Source organism: Telopea speciosissima, chromosome 8 (genome assembly GCF_018873765.1).
Source record: "Telopea speciosissima isolate NSW1024214 ecotype Mountain lineage chromosome 8, Tspe_v1, whole genome shotgun sequence".
Lineage (NCBI taxonomy): Eukaryota > Viridiplantae > Streptophyta > Magnoliopsida > Proteales > Proteaceae > Telopea > Telopea speciosissima.
Window position 1 is genome coordinate 59729349 of NC_057923.1, and position 14310 is coordinate 59743658.

The 14310-nt window shown below is 37.3% G+C and overlaps 2 protein-coding genes across 2 annotated transcripts; both read right to left on the reverse strand.

The window, feature by feature from the left end:
- Positions 1–1381: 1381 nt before the first annotated feature.
- Positions 1382–5657, reverse strand: LOC122670545 (transcription initiation factor IIB). Its single transcript, XM_043867470.1, has 7 exons — positions 5286–5657; positions 4622–4646; positions 3295–3424; positions 3074–3204; positions 2839–2927; positions 1651–1727; positions 1382–1558 (listed from the first exon to the last, which is right to left on the reverse strand). Exons 1-7 carry the CDS (start codon positions 5636–5638, stop codon positions 1425–1427), a joined length of 939 nt encoding a protein of 312 aa, XP_043723405.1. The 5' UTR covers positions 5639–5657; the 3' UTR covers positions 1382–1424.
- A 5541-nt stretch (positions 5658–11198) lies between these two features.
- Positions 11199–13010, reverse strand: LOC122672516. The gene is made up of 2 exons (XM_043869979.1): positions 12682–13010; positions 11199–11633 (listed from the first exon to the last, which is right to left on the reverse strand). Exons 1-2 carry the CDS (start codon positions 13008–13010, stop codon positions 11261–11263), a joined length of 702 nt encoding a protein of 233 aa, XP_043725914.1. The 3' UTR covers positions 11199–11260.
- Between the last annotated feature and the right edge of the window lie 1300 nt (positions 13011–14310).

Below are 14310 nucleotides of genomic sequence, written 5' to 3' on the forward strand. Positions count from 1 at the left end.
GGATAGAGAGATCATTATAGGAGAGGGGAGGAGAGAGAAAGAGAGAGGAGTGCAACTGTGCAAGCGAAGGCTATGAAAAATAGTGTAATCTTTACGATGAGGAATAATTCCAATTAAATATATTTAATCAATAGGGAACATGCTTGTCTAAGACTAGGATTTGGTTGGGACAAGTTGAGTTTAAAAAAATCTCATTTCCCTATAATGTCTTGGGCTGAAACTTTTCATGTGAATAAGGAAACTTAGGATCTATCTATCCATTAAATTTCAGACCCATCCAACCTGGCATCCTTATAATGTCCTAAGCTGAAATTTATCATGTGAGTAAGGAATCTTATGATCTATCTATCCACTAAATTTCAGTCCCATCCAATCTGTCATGCAATACAACTAGAAGCCAAGTGGGACTAATTAGAGAAAATGTCCCTCGAAAAATCTACTGGTTTAAGTATGAAATTAAACACCATAATCCAGCTTAACATGCTTGGAAGTGCAACCGGACAAGTCCTATGTTGGGGAATTGATAGAATTTGCACCAAACTGAGCCTAAGTGAGGACCAACTAATTTTGGTCCAAGTTGCGGCCAAATTGCACCCTTGCTTCCCAACCAAGTGCCAATTTCTAATTATGGCCTAGAGTCTATAATTATAAATGGGGAAAAGGTTCTTTGAGCCGCTGATGCAAGGTACGGTAGAACCTCTACGTCTCTCTATCTCCTCTCCTGAAATGACCTCGCTACCCTCCCTATGCCCCTTTTTTTAGAGAACTCTTTCCCATATAAATTATCCTTTCACATCCTTTCACTTTAGTAAAGGATCTTACTAATGGCCATTACAATGAATATCATTTCATATCACAACCAAAATAATATAAATGAACATGTAGAAAGTATCACAAATCTCAGCCCTAATGGGATGAAATTTAAAAAAGCCAGATTTGTAGTATAAATTATTTTATTTCGGTATCAGTTATCCTTGGGTCTTAGAATATATTTTTATACTTTTCTTTTATAGGCAATTTGTTTTCTTCTTCTTTTGTTAGTTGTGGAAAACTTCTAAAGTTTATATGAAAAACAAATGTCCTTAAAATTAAGAATAAATGGGAGTGTTTAATCAAATGTCATATTAGTTAATTGATAGCCTTGGAGTTGCATTGTAACCATTGTTTCTAGGCCAATACATTGGGAACAAGGCAAACACACACACACACACTCTCTATTTAGATGCTTCTCTTTCCCGAAACAAAACCAAAAGATCCAAGGAAGTAACAGTGCAATAAAACAATGTAGACTCACCACAATGAGACGAATAGAAAGAGAGAATTAAGAAATATTTAAAGTTAGCTACATAATCAGTCCAAAACATGATTGGGTTTTGTTTTACTATCAATCATTGTTACTATTGCCGATGTTATATCGGACTACATCAAGGGCTACAGAGGTTCCTAAGGTCCTCCTCCTTTGCATACCAGTTTGGTATTAACCGGGAAGCATATGGATAAAGGTCTTTATACGAATTTCTGATGGTGCCCTCCGCTACTCCAGTTGCGAGCGAAATATCTGCACAGAGAAATCCAATTACACGTATTTATTATGTCCATATGTATTTCTGTGTATGTACCATGACAGTAAATAAGGTTTTATTTTTGAACCTCTAAGAAGCTTCTTATCATCTGAGAGCTGAGTAATCATGTAAATAACAGCTGCTGCCACTGAAATGGGGCTTCTCCTGCAATCAGGGGAAGAAGACCAGCCTTAGACTATCAAAAATATACTTGTAGCTAAAGGCACAACATGCATCCAAACAAGAGAAGCAGGTTTATTTATGCAGGAAAGAAGAGAACAACCAGATAAAAGTACAGCTTTCAGGATTAAACGATGGACAGTTACCCGCTTCAATGCAAAGCACAACAAGCATCCAAACAAGAGACAGATTTATTTATCCAGAAATGAAGAGAACCATTTGAAAGAATGGTATTCACAATTGAATGCTAGTCCATAGACACCACTACCCCACTTCAGGACTGAATAGCTAATTGCTGTTCTCATTAGCATCTTTTTCTGTCATTTATTTTCGATAGGAAAAACTCTGGCAGGGGTACAAGGGTTTTGGAATTCCTTCAAGCTGTTATAATCCAATGCCATGTGAAGAGAACCTTTATCACAAAATTATGAAGGATTGGTCAAATATGATAACAAATATAAGAACTAAGCAGCTAGATACAGCATGGGACCACCTGGTGGCTGGTGCTAGACTACTATCAGGATACTGAAATGCCTACGAGTCAGACAGCAAAAGCAAGTCCAAAAAGGGAATGGAACTGCTGATCGGTTTCCTTGTGCAATTGTCACACAGCTCTAACTCCATCAATGTAACAGATACGATGAAATACAGACAATAGCCAAAAGAACTATTCTACTAAGAGAATATGCTTGTAATGGCAACCCCCACCCAAACACCCTCCCCCCCCCCCCCCCAAAAAAAAACCACTTATTTTCTCATAATATTTACATACGTCATCTTCCAGAAGATTGCCCTAATGATCAACCAACTCTATAATTTTAACAGCCGACAAGATGTATAAACTTCACTGCCTAACTTTGCAGGAACAGCCTTCACTAGTTTAAATAAAGAAATGAATAAAGCAACAACACAGAATCTTTTCAAGCTTTGAGAGTATGTCCAATGACAGAGAAGACAAAGTTGTGAACAACACAACTGAGCAGAAGGCCAGTACATTAAAAAAAAAAAAGAAAAAGTTATGATTGTAAACCAGTAAAGAAGAAAAAGCTCTATTGGATTAATACTCATTTCCAGGACAAGGGTAAACTATAATCACCTGATGTCCAGCTCTTCGGACTTCTGAACAGCTTCTTGGGCAGCTTTAACAGCTTGATTAGTCATGCCCAGATGAGAACAAAAGCGCCTCTGCAGGTAGATCCGGTGTGATGTCAACAGTGGTACACAAATAAAAAAATAATCCAATAGCATAACTAGAAACCGATGCATGCAAAGATATAATGCACTAGATAGAGAGAGGAAACTGAAGTCCTGTAAGTAGTTAACAAACTCACCAAAAAATCTCCAGCATGAATAGTTCCCATCTCCATTGATTGACCCATCTCTACCTCCAGTAGTTTCACAATGTACTCTTTTGCCCGGCCAATTTCCTTCTTTGTGGCACCATTGGCAACCGAGCAAATTTCTAGTTGAAATCCACAGGTTCAGGGAAGCTCATACACATTGAGAAAGATAAATCAGGAAGCATCCAAGTATTAAGGTGCTTAAGCTGTACCCTTTACAGTGCGAGGCTTGTCTTCTTGGCGACAAGCAATATACAGGCAAGCAGCCAAAATTGCATCCTGATTTCTTCCTCTAATAGATTTTTGATCCTCCACCTTCTTGTATATCTCATTGGCCCGGTCCTTCAAAGAAAAATTACAGAACCATCACCAACCAAAGAGGACAAGAATACTCTAAATTACACATTCTTAACAACTACATCAAACTATTAAAAGAAAACATATGTTTAAATTTCAACATTTTTTTCTCTAACTAGACTTAAATATTTCCATTTCCACACACAAACAAAATCTACACAGAATTGAATAAGATCACTGGAAAGAGAATGGATCTATTCCTCAAGGATTGATGATCAAATAAAAACACGTTCATGTCAAACAGTGCTGCAACCTCTCTGTTTTTTTCTTTCTGCTTTTGTCCATTCAACTCTGCAACTTCATAATGTGCTCAATCCTTCAAATTGATCAAATTTCTTAATCCGCCAGCATCACCGACAAGTCAAAACTCAAAAGAAGAAGCCTGATCAGGTCTGTTATTCGATCAGGTCAATTATCCACTTCTTTTGACACCTAAGCTTGTGTGTAATAGCTACTCGATTGGAGTTTCATTTCTCTTAATTGTATTTGAATCAGTAATTGCATCTCCTAGTCCTAGTAGAAGTACCCTGTTGTAGTAGGATTATGACTCTTGACTGAATGCCACTTTACACCAACTATTAAAGCTAAAGGGAAATGTTAAGGTTGCTCCATTGTGACCAAGTGATCAAGGGTTCGAGCCTGGAAACAGCCTCTCTGTGAAAGCAGGGTTAAGGCTGCGTACATCATGACCCTTCCAAGACCCCGCAGTGGCAGGAGCCTTGTGCACTGGGTACACCCTTGTTATCAAAGCTAAAGGGAAAACTAATCTCTATGTAAACTCAAGTGTTTTTGCCAGGTTACTTAGAAATCCATTATCCATCAGAAGGACATATATTTTCAGGCTCCTTCAACATTGACAGTACCATGCATAACAGCCACCCAATAATCAGTTACTAGATTTATTTTTCCTTGGACAGTTTCCATGTGCATTGTACATCATTCATTCGTGGTATTCTGTATCAGACACTCTTTCTCTCTCTTCACTGTAGTTTACTCTCTACAATCCCAGAAACTTCCAACAGTGTCCAGAACTCCATTAAGATATGGACAAAAACAATTCAAAAAACTTCAAAAGCATTGGCATTTAATTACTCTGTATGAACTATGACTATTAATTGCCAGAAAATTTCGTTCCTACATAGCCAAAACTATGAAGGAAGTAATAATAAGTAAATACAGTACCTTAATTGTCGCCACAAGGCCCAGCCTGTAACACAAAATTGCAGATAACATCAGTTACATTTATCCCTAGCTTAATTTAATGAAAAAATGAGCTACAACAATATCAAAATAATGGTATTCAACCCTATTGGGCTCAATCTTGAGCAAACAAATAGCAATAAATAACATAAATGATACTAGTTCTAACTACAACTGGCACTAGGATCAAGCATCCATAAAGAACTAGAGACCACAGACATGTTCTTCATTGGCAGCTATAAACATCAAACCAACTTGGTTATATTCTCTGAATGATGTCCACTGATGATTACAAGCTCTGCTAAGATATTAAGCTCTTACAGTACACATTGTTATAACTTCCAAAGTTGTTACGCAAAGCAATGATCAATAAGATGCAGTCTACAGTCATGAGTCTCACTGATTGAATCCAATCAGTCTGAACCAAAATAATGAAGTAATAAGCAACAATTTCAAATACAAAGCCAATGACCTAAAACTAATAACAACTCCACTAATTATGAGACGGATCCTAATTCCTCGCTAGTTCAGGTATAACCGCTCAATCAGTTGCTAGATTAACAATGACAAAAATTAAAGACAAGGTTTCAATTCGGCACTTCGATTGTATTAGGGCTAGAGAAAGCTAGATTGCTAATAAGCACACCTGTCGGACATGGTGGCGATGGTTTTGAAGGCAAGTATCAGAGACCGATCAGGATTCGAGCCGCGGTTCTGCCATCGACCGAGGGAAGAAGATAAGAAGTCACCAGAGGCACCGTTGGGCTTGGAGATAACAGTAGAGAGACCACCGTCGGTAAGAAGAGGGTTAGCAGGGCCACCGACACGAACAGGATCGTTGTCTCCGGACTCGTTAGCGAAGGTTCTCCATTCGGAGGTCTCATCGATGGAATGAGCTTCGAGAACGAGGCCGCATTCAGAACAAACAGTATCGCCGGCGGAATGGTCGAACACCACCTCCGTGTTTTTCTTGCAATCGGAGCAGTACACGTCCGCCATTATCTATCGATCGATTGATTGCAGATGGAGATCTCTGAAGAATTGTTTTGTCTGAGAGCCGAGAGAAGAAAAAAAAATCGAAACTGTTTAAAAACGTCTCCTCTCTGAACCCAAAAAATGAAGGATAGGGAAGGGGACAGTTGGTATTTATAGAGGGTGGAGTAGTTCGGAAGTGCACGCGACTTGCATGTTCTTTCCAGTCTCCTTTGTCATGCGGCCTGTGACGGTGGGCCATGGTTTTAGTGTGTACTCGTTGAAGTGTTGAACGATACCATTAGAGGCTCAAAATTATCGTGATATGAAAATCAAACGCGTAAGGGGTTGTAACTGTAAAGACCAATCATGAATAGAGGAAGAAGAATCTAATTGCTGACCATGGTTCATTTGTTGGTGAACCGTCTCGCCCCGAAAGCTATATCCTTCTTTTGGATAAGGCTACAACCCTTCGGTTCTTGTGGGCCCAAAGACTCGTGGTTTGGTTTCTTGTGGGCCCAAAGACTCGTGAGCAAACCAGGCCTAAAAAATTTCTCCATATAAAAGGAAGGGGAAACAAAACGCTACCAGATCGCGTGGGGCATGCGGCCCCTGCGTCTAGAGTGTCTAAGAGAGGGCTGCACGAAATGATAACCATGTCCTCATGAATTTTCTTCTTTTCAAGGGGATGCAATGGTCATTTCGTGCAGCCATGTGTCTAAACGTAGGGGCCACACGCGATCAGGTAGCAATCTTTTTCCTAAGAAAAAATTTCAATAAAGGATCAAGTTTTCATTCACTTACAGTGAAGAGAGAATCTCTTAATCCACAGGATGAACGATCTAATTTCAATTGGATATAAGAGGGTACTTTAGACCATTGAAATATAAAGATATAGTTAATGAAGAGATTTACTCATCTAAGCGTCCAATCATACTGTCAAGCCACCTAGGTTGAAAAGAGGGTATTTTGGACTTTGTAGTTAAAGGATGGGAGTTGAAGATGCGATTTACAATTTTAGGAGTCAATTAAAGCATCAAATCACATTGGATAAAGATATTTTCTTTCATTTTTTTTCCTTAGTTTTAAGACTAATCAATGATTCAATTGATTAAGTTATTCCTTTATGAATTCTAACACCTCTTTCGAAATAGATTAGTCTTCTTTGGGTCCAAATCTAATCTTTCTTCTTTGATCCATAATATTATTCATTAGATTATGACTCTAATTTGACCCCAACAGTTGATAATCTTTCCCTTTTGATGGAGGAGCCTTGTATAGCCTTAATTGAATATTAGAGACTTCACGTTGGGGATCAGCTGGTTATTAAATGTGAATGGAGGATGGACCCGACCATCTACAGGGGATGTGGGTGGGGCATCGGGTTTTTTCATAGCTCCAATTTTCTTTCGGTTTCTATGAATTATGGTACATAGAATTGAAAACCAGGGGTCTTTATCAAGGACTATAAGACGCCAAAGAGCAAGGATAAGAAGAAGTAGAAGTTTGATCTGATTGTGAGACTTTGATTTCTTGGCTTAAAAATGAGGGGCCAATCAAAGTGGCCTTGGGATATTTTTCTTTTGTTGTATGATATTTATAAACTAGTATTAACCTTTAAAATTGTGAACATAGTGAAGACAGATAGAAGGGTGAACTTAGTGGTGGATGACCTTGTTAGAAGAGCATGGTTGTCTAAAGGCAATGGGACTTTTTGAGCTGAAATGGTTAGATTAACATCCTTTTAATTTGAAAGGGAACGGCTAGTGTACAATTCACTAACATCAAGACTATCCCTCTTTCATTCACCTAAAGAGAGAAGAAAGATTGCTCCAGTTTCCCATATATATTGATGCATCTATTTAAAAAAAAGGTCGATGTTCTTTGTGCCATAGTGCAAGCTATGTCCAGACTCCAGACATATGGGGGTGTATTTCCACCATTTAGGGGGTGGGGTGGTTATTTTGCCCTCCCCCATGTGTTTGGGCACAAATTGTGCCCCCAGCACAGAGAACATTTTCCCTAAAAAAATTAAGGAAATAGATTCTTGGCAGGTTGTATGCAATTTGCACCTAGACTACACTGGAGTATGTGAAATGATTGTCTTGCCCCTTAAAATGAAAAAAATTCCACTCCTATATTTCATATGCCTTGCACCCATATGTATTGAGCCATATATGTGATAAGTTAAGTTAAATGTGGCTATGCTTTGTCTTCTTAAGTGGACTAATCACCATCTTCAGGATTTCAAAGGGGATGGGGTGTAAAGCCATGTTTGTGCTCCACTCAAGGTGTCTAATACCTCTTGATTGAAACTTTTTTTAGGTGAAAAAAACTACATCCAAAAGACAAAATTACCCATATGTATTTAGCCATTTGGTAACTTTAATGAGGCTACGCTTTGTCTTCTTAAGTGCAGTATCACTATCATAAATGGAGTGTAAAGTATTGTTTGTGTTCCACTCAAGGTATTTAATACTTTGATTGAAGCATTAAAAGATAAAGTGCAAGCTTGCAAGGTGAATAAGGTTTTCTAAGATCATGGGTTGTCATTGTTGGTAACTTGTCTGGCAGTGTTCGGTGGTATTTTGAAAGTGTTTGGATGATGCACTTATATTGTGACAACTTTGACCGTGACAGACAGTGAATTCGTAATGCATGTAGGTCATTTCGGTGAGGCCAAGGTTTGGCAATATTACAAAGGTTTTCGGACATATACGGCAAATGTTAGAAGTATTACAGAGTATATTTTATTACCCTAGGTTCTGAGTTATTTCTTTGAGAATCTATTTTATAATCGTTTAAAATGATATACAATGGTTTTGAATCCTCATAATAATACGGTTTCTTATCTAGATTCTCTAAAAATTCCTTGTCAAGATTTTCAATAACCCCTTTAACCAGATGATGGAACCTATATGCCTTTCGATTCTTTTGGCATATCCAATGAATCTTTTTTAATAGAGATTCAACATACAATAATGGATACCCACGATACTACCTCACACAACTTTGGGTGTTTCCGGAATCATATAATTCTATATGTTAATAGCATGATCACATAATGGTGAATGCATATATTAGCTAATTCAAAAACCCAAAAATGATATGGTAACTAATATCCAATTAATTATTAAAACATAATATAATACATATGTCATTTGACTTGAATAGCCATAGAACCTGGCCAAATAAACTAAGCCCAAATTGGAAAAATACTAAGCCTTTGATTGTTCCAATGCTCAATATATTTTATTCGACATGCAATACAATTTTTTGTTGATATTGGTGACACGTTGATTAACTCAAATTTGGTGTCTATAAAACCTTAACCAATGTCGAAAGCTCATACTTAAAATTCCAATAAATTTAGTGGACATACTATCAATTTCTAACATGTCCAATAAATTTATTGGACATAGTATCAATTTTTAACATATCGATCTAGGGCTTGTCCTGGTGGTTCGTTACTCTCTTGGGAGAATTGTGTCAGGAGCTTAATCGGTGGTTCAAGTCTCCTTAGCGACACCAAGTCCACATTTACTTGCTTTCCAAGAAGTGGAGCCTATGTGGGTACTATATTGATCCCTTGTGGATCTTCTCTTGGCTCCTTGTAGGGCCTTGATGGCCAATAAGCCTTTGACAATTGCACTAAAAAAAAAAAAAACAAAAACAAAAATATTCTACCATAGCATTAAAACCATTAACATCACAATGATCATTTACTGAAAACATTTAACTTGACCATTAGTCACTTAATACTTCCAATACCACTTGAGATGAAAAAGTATTATATAAGGCCAATATATTAGGCTACTAGACTTATCCCATTTAATTTGTTATTATAAATTACACCATGACTTGTAGAGTAGAGGATTGTTAATGGAATAGCAAAACCTCTTTGGGGTTCTGCATCAGCTATTGGATTAGCGTTCGATTGGACCTTGTATATGTATGTGCATCATTTGGATTCCTATCTTATGTTTGTCAAGTGAACTAAGCAACAATTTTATTCAACTCACCCTTATCCCAACTAAATGGAATCCAACACATGAATTCGTATTTTTTTTTCCTAATCAACTCTATTCAAAATGCAATCAATCAAATGGCCGAAACCAATCCCAACTCCGGCCGATCTGGCTCAATCGATCCTCATCCAAAAACTAGGATTGTGTTTGGTATGCATTCTTGGAATGCATTATAGGTTAATTTCACATTCTTGGGTGATATAAATAGTTGTTTTTATCATATAAGAATGCAAAATTGACCTGAAATACAGTCCAAGAATACATATCAAACGCAACATAGGATTAATGCATATTTGGGTCGATTCTTAGTAATTTTTCACTGATCTTGAACGATTATGATCTTATCTCGATTCTGGGTTTTTAAGGATTCGGCTCCTCTACGTCCTTGTTTCGAGCGGCCATCGTACGCATCACCACGTGATTTTGGGGAAATCTAATGGTTGGGTTGTAATATTTTTTTGTCAAAAAATTCAAATGAAAGGAGTTGAAATCGGTTTTCCAAGGAATACATAGACCGTCTGTGGACTAAACCGTGAAGCCGGTTTGGTTTTAACTCTTAAACCAACAATCTACCCTAAGTTCCCAAATCAAAGTCGATCGTCCAAGCCCAAGGAAACAAAAAGCCATAAATCTTCTTCTCTGTCGAACTCTGTACATCAATCTGCCCTGATCCATTATTCTCCATCGAGCTCTACACAACGCACGATCTCAACTTCATCTTCTCCGTCGAGCTCTGCAACCTCGACAGAAGAATTGATCTGTCATAATCATTTTAAAAAATTGAATGTGTGATCTGAACTTCATCTTCTCCCCTTAAGTTTTAAACTAAGTGATTTAACTCAAAGAAAAATCTAACAGTTGAATAAATATGAAACAAGTCAATATATCCAATCAAATGTCTCATTTTTTTAGGTTCCATTTGGTTGCAAGGGGAATTAAATGAAAGGAAAGTGAAATTTCCATATTTCAAAAAGAAATTTTTGTAATCATTATTTCATGTGACAATATCACTGACGCCAAATCATTCTATATTTGGTTATTAAATTCCATTTTACGTTGCATCCAATTCCCTCCCTCTGATTTAAAATGTAAAATAAATATTACATGTAAAATATATCAATACTAAATATGGTAAAAAATTTAAGTAGTTTATATAATCACATAGGATAATAATTACGAAAGTTTCTTTTTTTAAGTTTAAAAATTTTCCTAGAAAAAGGATTCCCCTTCAACCAAACGGAGCCTTAAATGCTATGATACAAATGACAAAAAAGCAAGATCAATAAAGGCCAGGTCAGCTCAGCAAGATTGGGCTTAGGTTGAGATCCTCAGGCCGCGTTGGGGTTGGGCTGAGCTACGAGAACTCAAGATTGGATTGGAATTTTAAAAAATCCGGCCCAACTCCACCCTCTTTCACCCCTATTAGAACTATAATCTAATGATCGAAACCAATAATTCTTACTGATTTCTCACCTATCCTAACCGATTTTGATCCATTTCAATTCCGGGTTTTTAAACCCTAATCTTTCTCAATTATAAGAAGAAAAAAAATAAAAATCAAATCCTCTGAATCTGAAAATTTTCACTTTTAGATTCCGTTGCTGTCTCACTATTGATTGCATTAACATTTACAGTGAACAATGTTATTGTTATCTTTACCCAACTCTACAGGTGGGTTATGCCGATCTAAAGGAAGCCTGATACGCCCCAAAGAACCAGCAGGGACAAGCTTCAGGTTCTCACAGTTACATATCTCGATCATGAATCCATCTGGGTCTTTGAAGAACAATTGGTCAATCGAAATTCCCCCTTCGTCTTCCACCGTCCTCTTTAGGTATTTTACATTCATCTCCTTCAACATTTTCTCCATCGCATTCATATCTTCACATTGAAACGAGACATGATTGTCCATGGGATCCAAGTGATCCGTATGTGACACTCTCTCTTCATCCTTTGATTGCACCAAGTGAATCCCAACTCCATAATTGAATAACCTGCACCATCAGTTCTTTCATGGTTAAATGTGTTAGAAATTAACAATACGAACACACAGATCGACCACAGATTTATGTGATTTATTCAAAATGAGCTGCACCGTACCTAGCCTTCCACTATTCTGACAAAAAAAATTATGAATCCGTGTTAAAATTAAATCGAAACCAACAGTGAAACCTTAATAAATGGTTCGATTATGGTTTCAAAATTGAGATTGATTAATTAAATAATGTAAATTAAATTAGACCGTTTAATTAAATAAACTGTTTAGCACTCTAAGATGTATGTGTGCCAAAATTAAACAGAAACTGTTAATCGAAATCGAACAGTTTAAAATCGAAATCATGAAACCATTTAATAAATAATCCGATTATGGTTTCAAAATTGAGATATCCTAGTTGATACACACCTCTCCTTATGAGAGAACCTTATATATAGGGTTTTGACGTGTTCCGACATAGAGAAACCCTAATCCAGTATAAATGACTCTCAAAACAAGATAAATTATTGATTGGATTTTAGGGTTGTAAAGTGTTAAAAGGTCTCGAGGGACAAAGGAGGGATCCAGATCTTCTACAATGCAGCTGCCTATCCTGCTTGTGTTGACACAAGACCGCACACAAAGACCGCCTTATCCATTCGAGCAAGACGGTCTTTAACCGCAACACTGTATCTACGCAGCACAGGGAAGACAGACATCTGCACCATAGAGAATCCAAATCCACAAAGGAGAGCTAGGTTAATGGAAAGATGGTTATCGATTCAAGGATACCAGGTGACCTTGCTTTTTCAAGATAAGAAGGATAAAGAAAATATGTAGAGCAATGTCTAAGTACCAAGCACTACAACACTGAAGTAACTCATGCCATACTTTCAGAAAAAGCTCGAACGACCTTCAACAAAAACGTACTTGTACCCGAAACCGACATAAAAACCCTAATCTCTAAAAGTATAAATTACCCGCCAGTATAAACGACTCTCAAAACATGCAAGAAGAATTGTTGATTGAATTTCATGACTCTGAAGTGTTAAAAGCTTAGTAGTTACCAAGCACCATCGAAGTGGAAGGCTTGTGGACGATTGATGAGGACAAAACCAAGAACATTGGTGTAGAATTCTATGGACTTCTCCACTGTTCTGCAGAGCCTTGACACATGATTTAGTGCCATGAGAGGCAATGGGTGATCTTCTTCGGATTTCTTCTCTCTCTCCTTTTCTCTTATGTCTTCCATCTCTTCTCTTCTCTTCTCTTGAAATTTGAAACTGAAACTGTAGAGAGAGATGGAAGCTTTGATGGGCTTAAAACCTAATGGACCAACGGTGAAACACTTGTAACATGGCTTTATGAAAATGTGACACCTGGTTGGGAGTTGCATGGACTTCCTACGTGTGCGAACCAGGGGAACAAAAATGTGTAGCAAGGACACGTAGAGAGTGTCAGAGGAGACAGGTGATTCAATAGTTTGCCAGCTTTGGTGCTAAATTAACGGTCTGGATGAAATCAAGAGAGGCTAATGTGGCCTATTTTAGGCCGTTCGATTGAAATATATGAAGGAAACATGGCACTGGGCCAATTTTGTTGGGTCTGAGCCAGATCCATTTGTATGTCACCGAGGACTCAGTTGGGCTCAAGTTTTATTTTTTAAGCAATAGGTGGCCCACGTACACATTCTGTCATGGGTGGGGCTTTAAGCTGACCTTTAACATAAAGCCCAAAGTTGGTTGGTTTATGTATTGGGCCTCAGGCCCTCAGTAGTTTCAATTTTAACAAAGGGAAAAAAGTTTCCCATGACGCCAGTGTATCATCGTTCTCTCATATGGAGTTTTCATTGTTTTCTCTCTCCTACATTGATTGTGTGGATGATACTATTTTCCATGTCACCATTAGTGTGGCATGGGAGATTCCCCCTATACTGGCATTGTGGGAAACCCTTGTCGTTTAACATATAAGGCACGTTCGTGGTTACTTAACCAAAAATATAAAAATTTTTTTTTAAACGTGGATTCATTCTATTAGGACAAAAGTTTTTTCTCACATGTGTGCAAGTTAATAAAGATAAGTAACAACCAATTATAAACACAACTATTAATGTCTCTTTAGGTTGCAAAAGTGAGAGGTGGTTTCCCTCGAACTATGTTTTCTCTATATAGAGGGAGAGAAGAGGCGGTGGTATAAATGTGTGAGGGTGACAGAGAAACACAAGTCTAAATAGAATGTGAAGTTTATTACCGTTGTAAAAAATCAAATTTCTTGTAGTGCTCTTTTCATGAATGTGAAGTTTTCTCCTCTCTTGATCTTGTCGTGTGTGAGCTAAGAAACATAAAAAAAACTCGGAAGAGAGGGTTTGAGAAGGTCGATTATCATTGCCTAAGCATGTGGGTCCCCCTTAATGAGAAGTTAGAAGGAACCGAATATGTTCCACCACTGCAATTGGTTAAAAAAATTTGGGTCCATAACCTCGTGTTCCAGACCTATTTTAATTAAAGGCTCCGTCTAGTTGCAAGTGAAATAAAAGGAAGGAAGATGACTTTGATTTTAAAAAAAAAAATAAAAATTGTAATCATGATTATGTAACATACTTAAACAATCTTATTATATTTGATAAATATACTTTTCATATATATATAAATAAAAAAGATTGGATTGCAAACTAGAGTAAAGTATAATAACAAAAT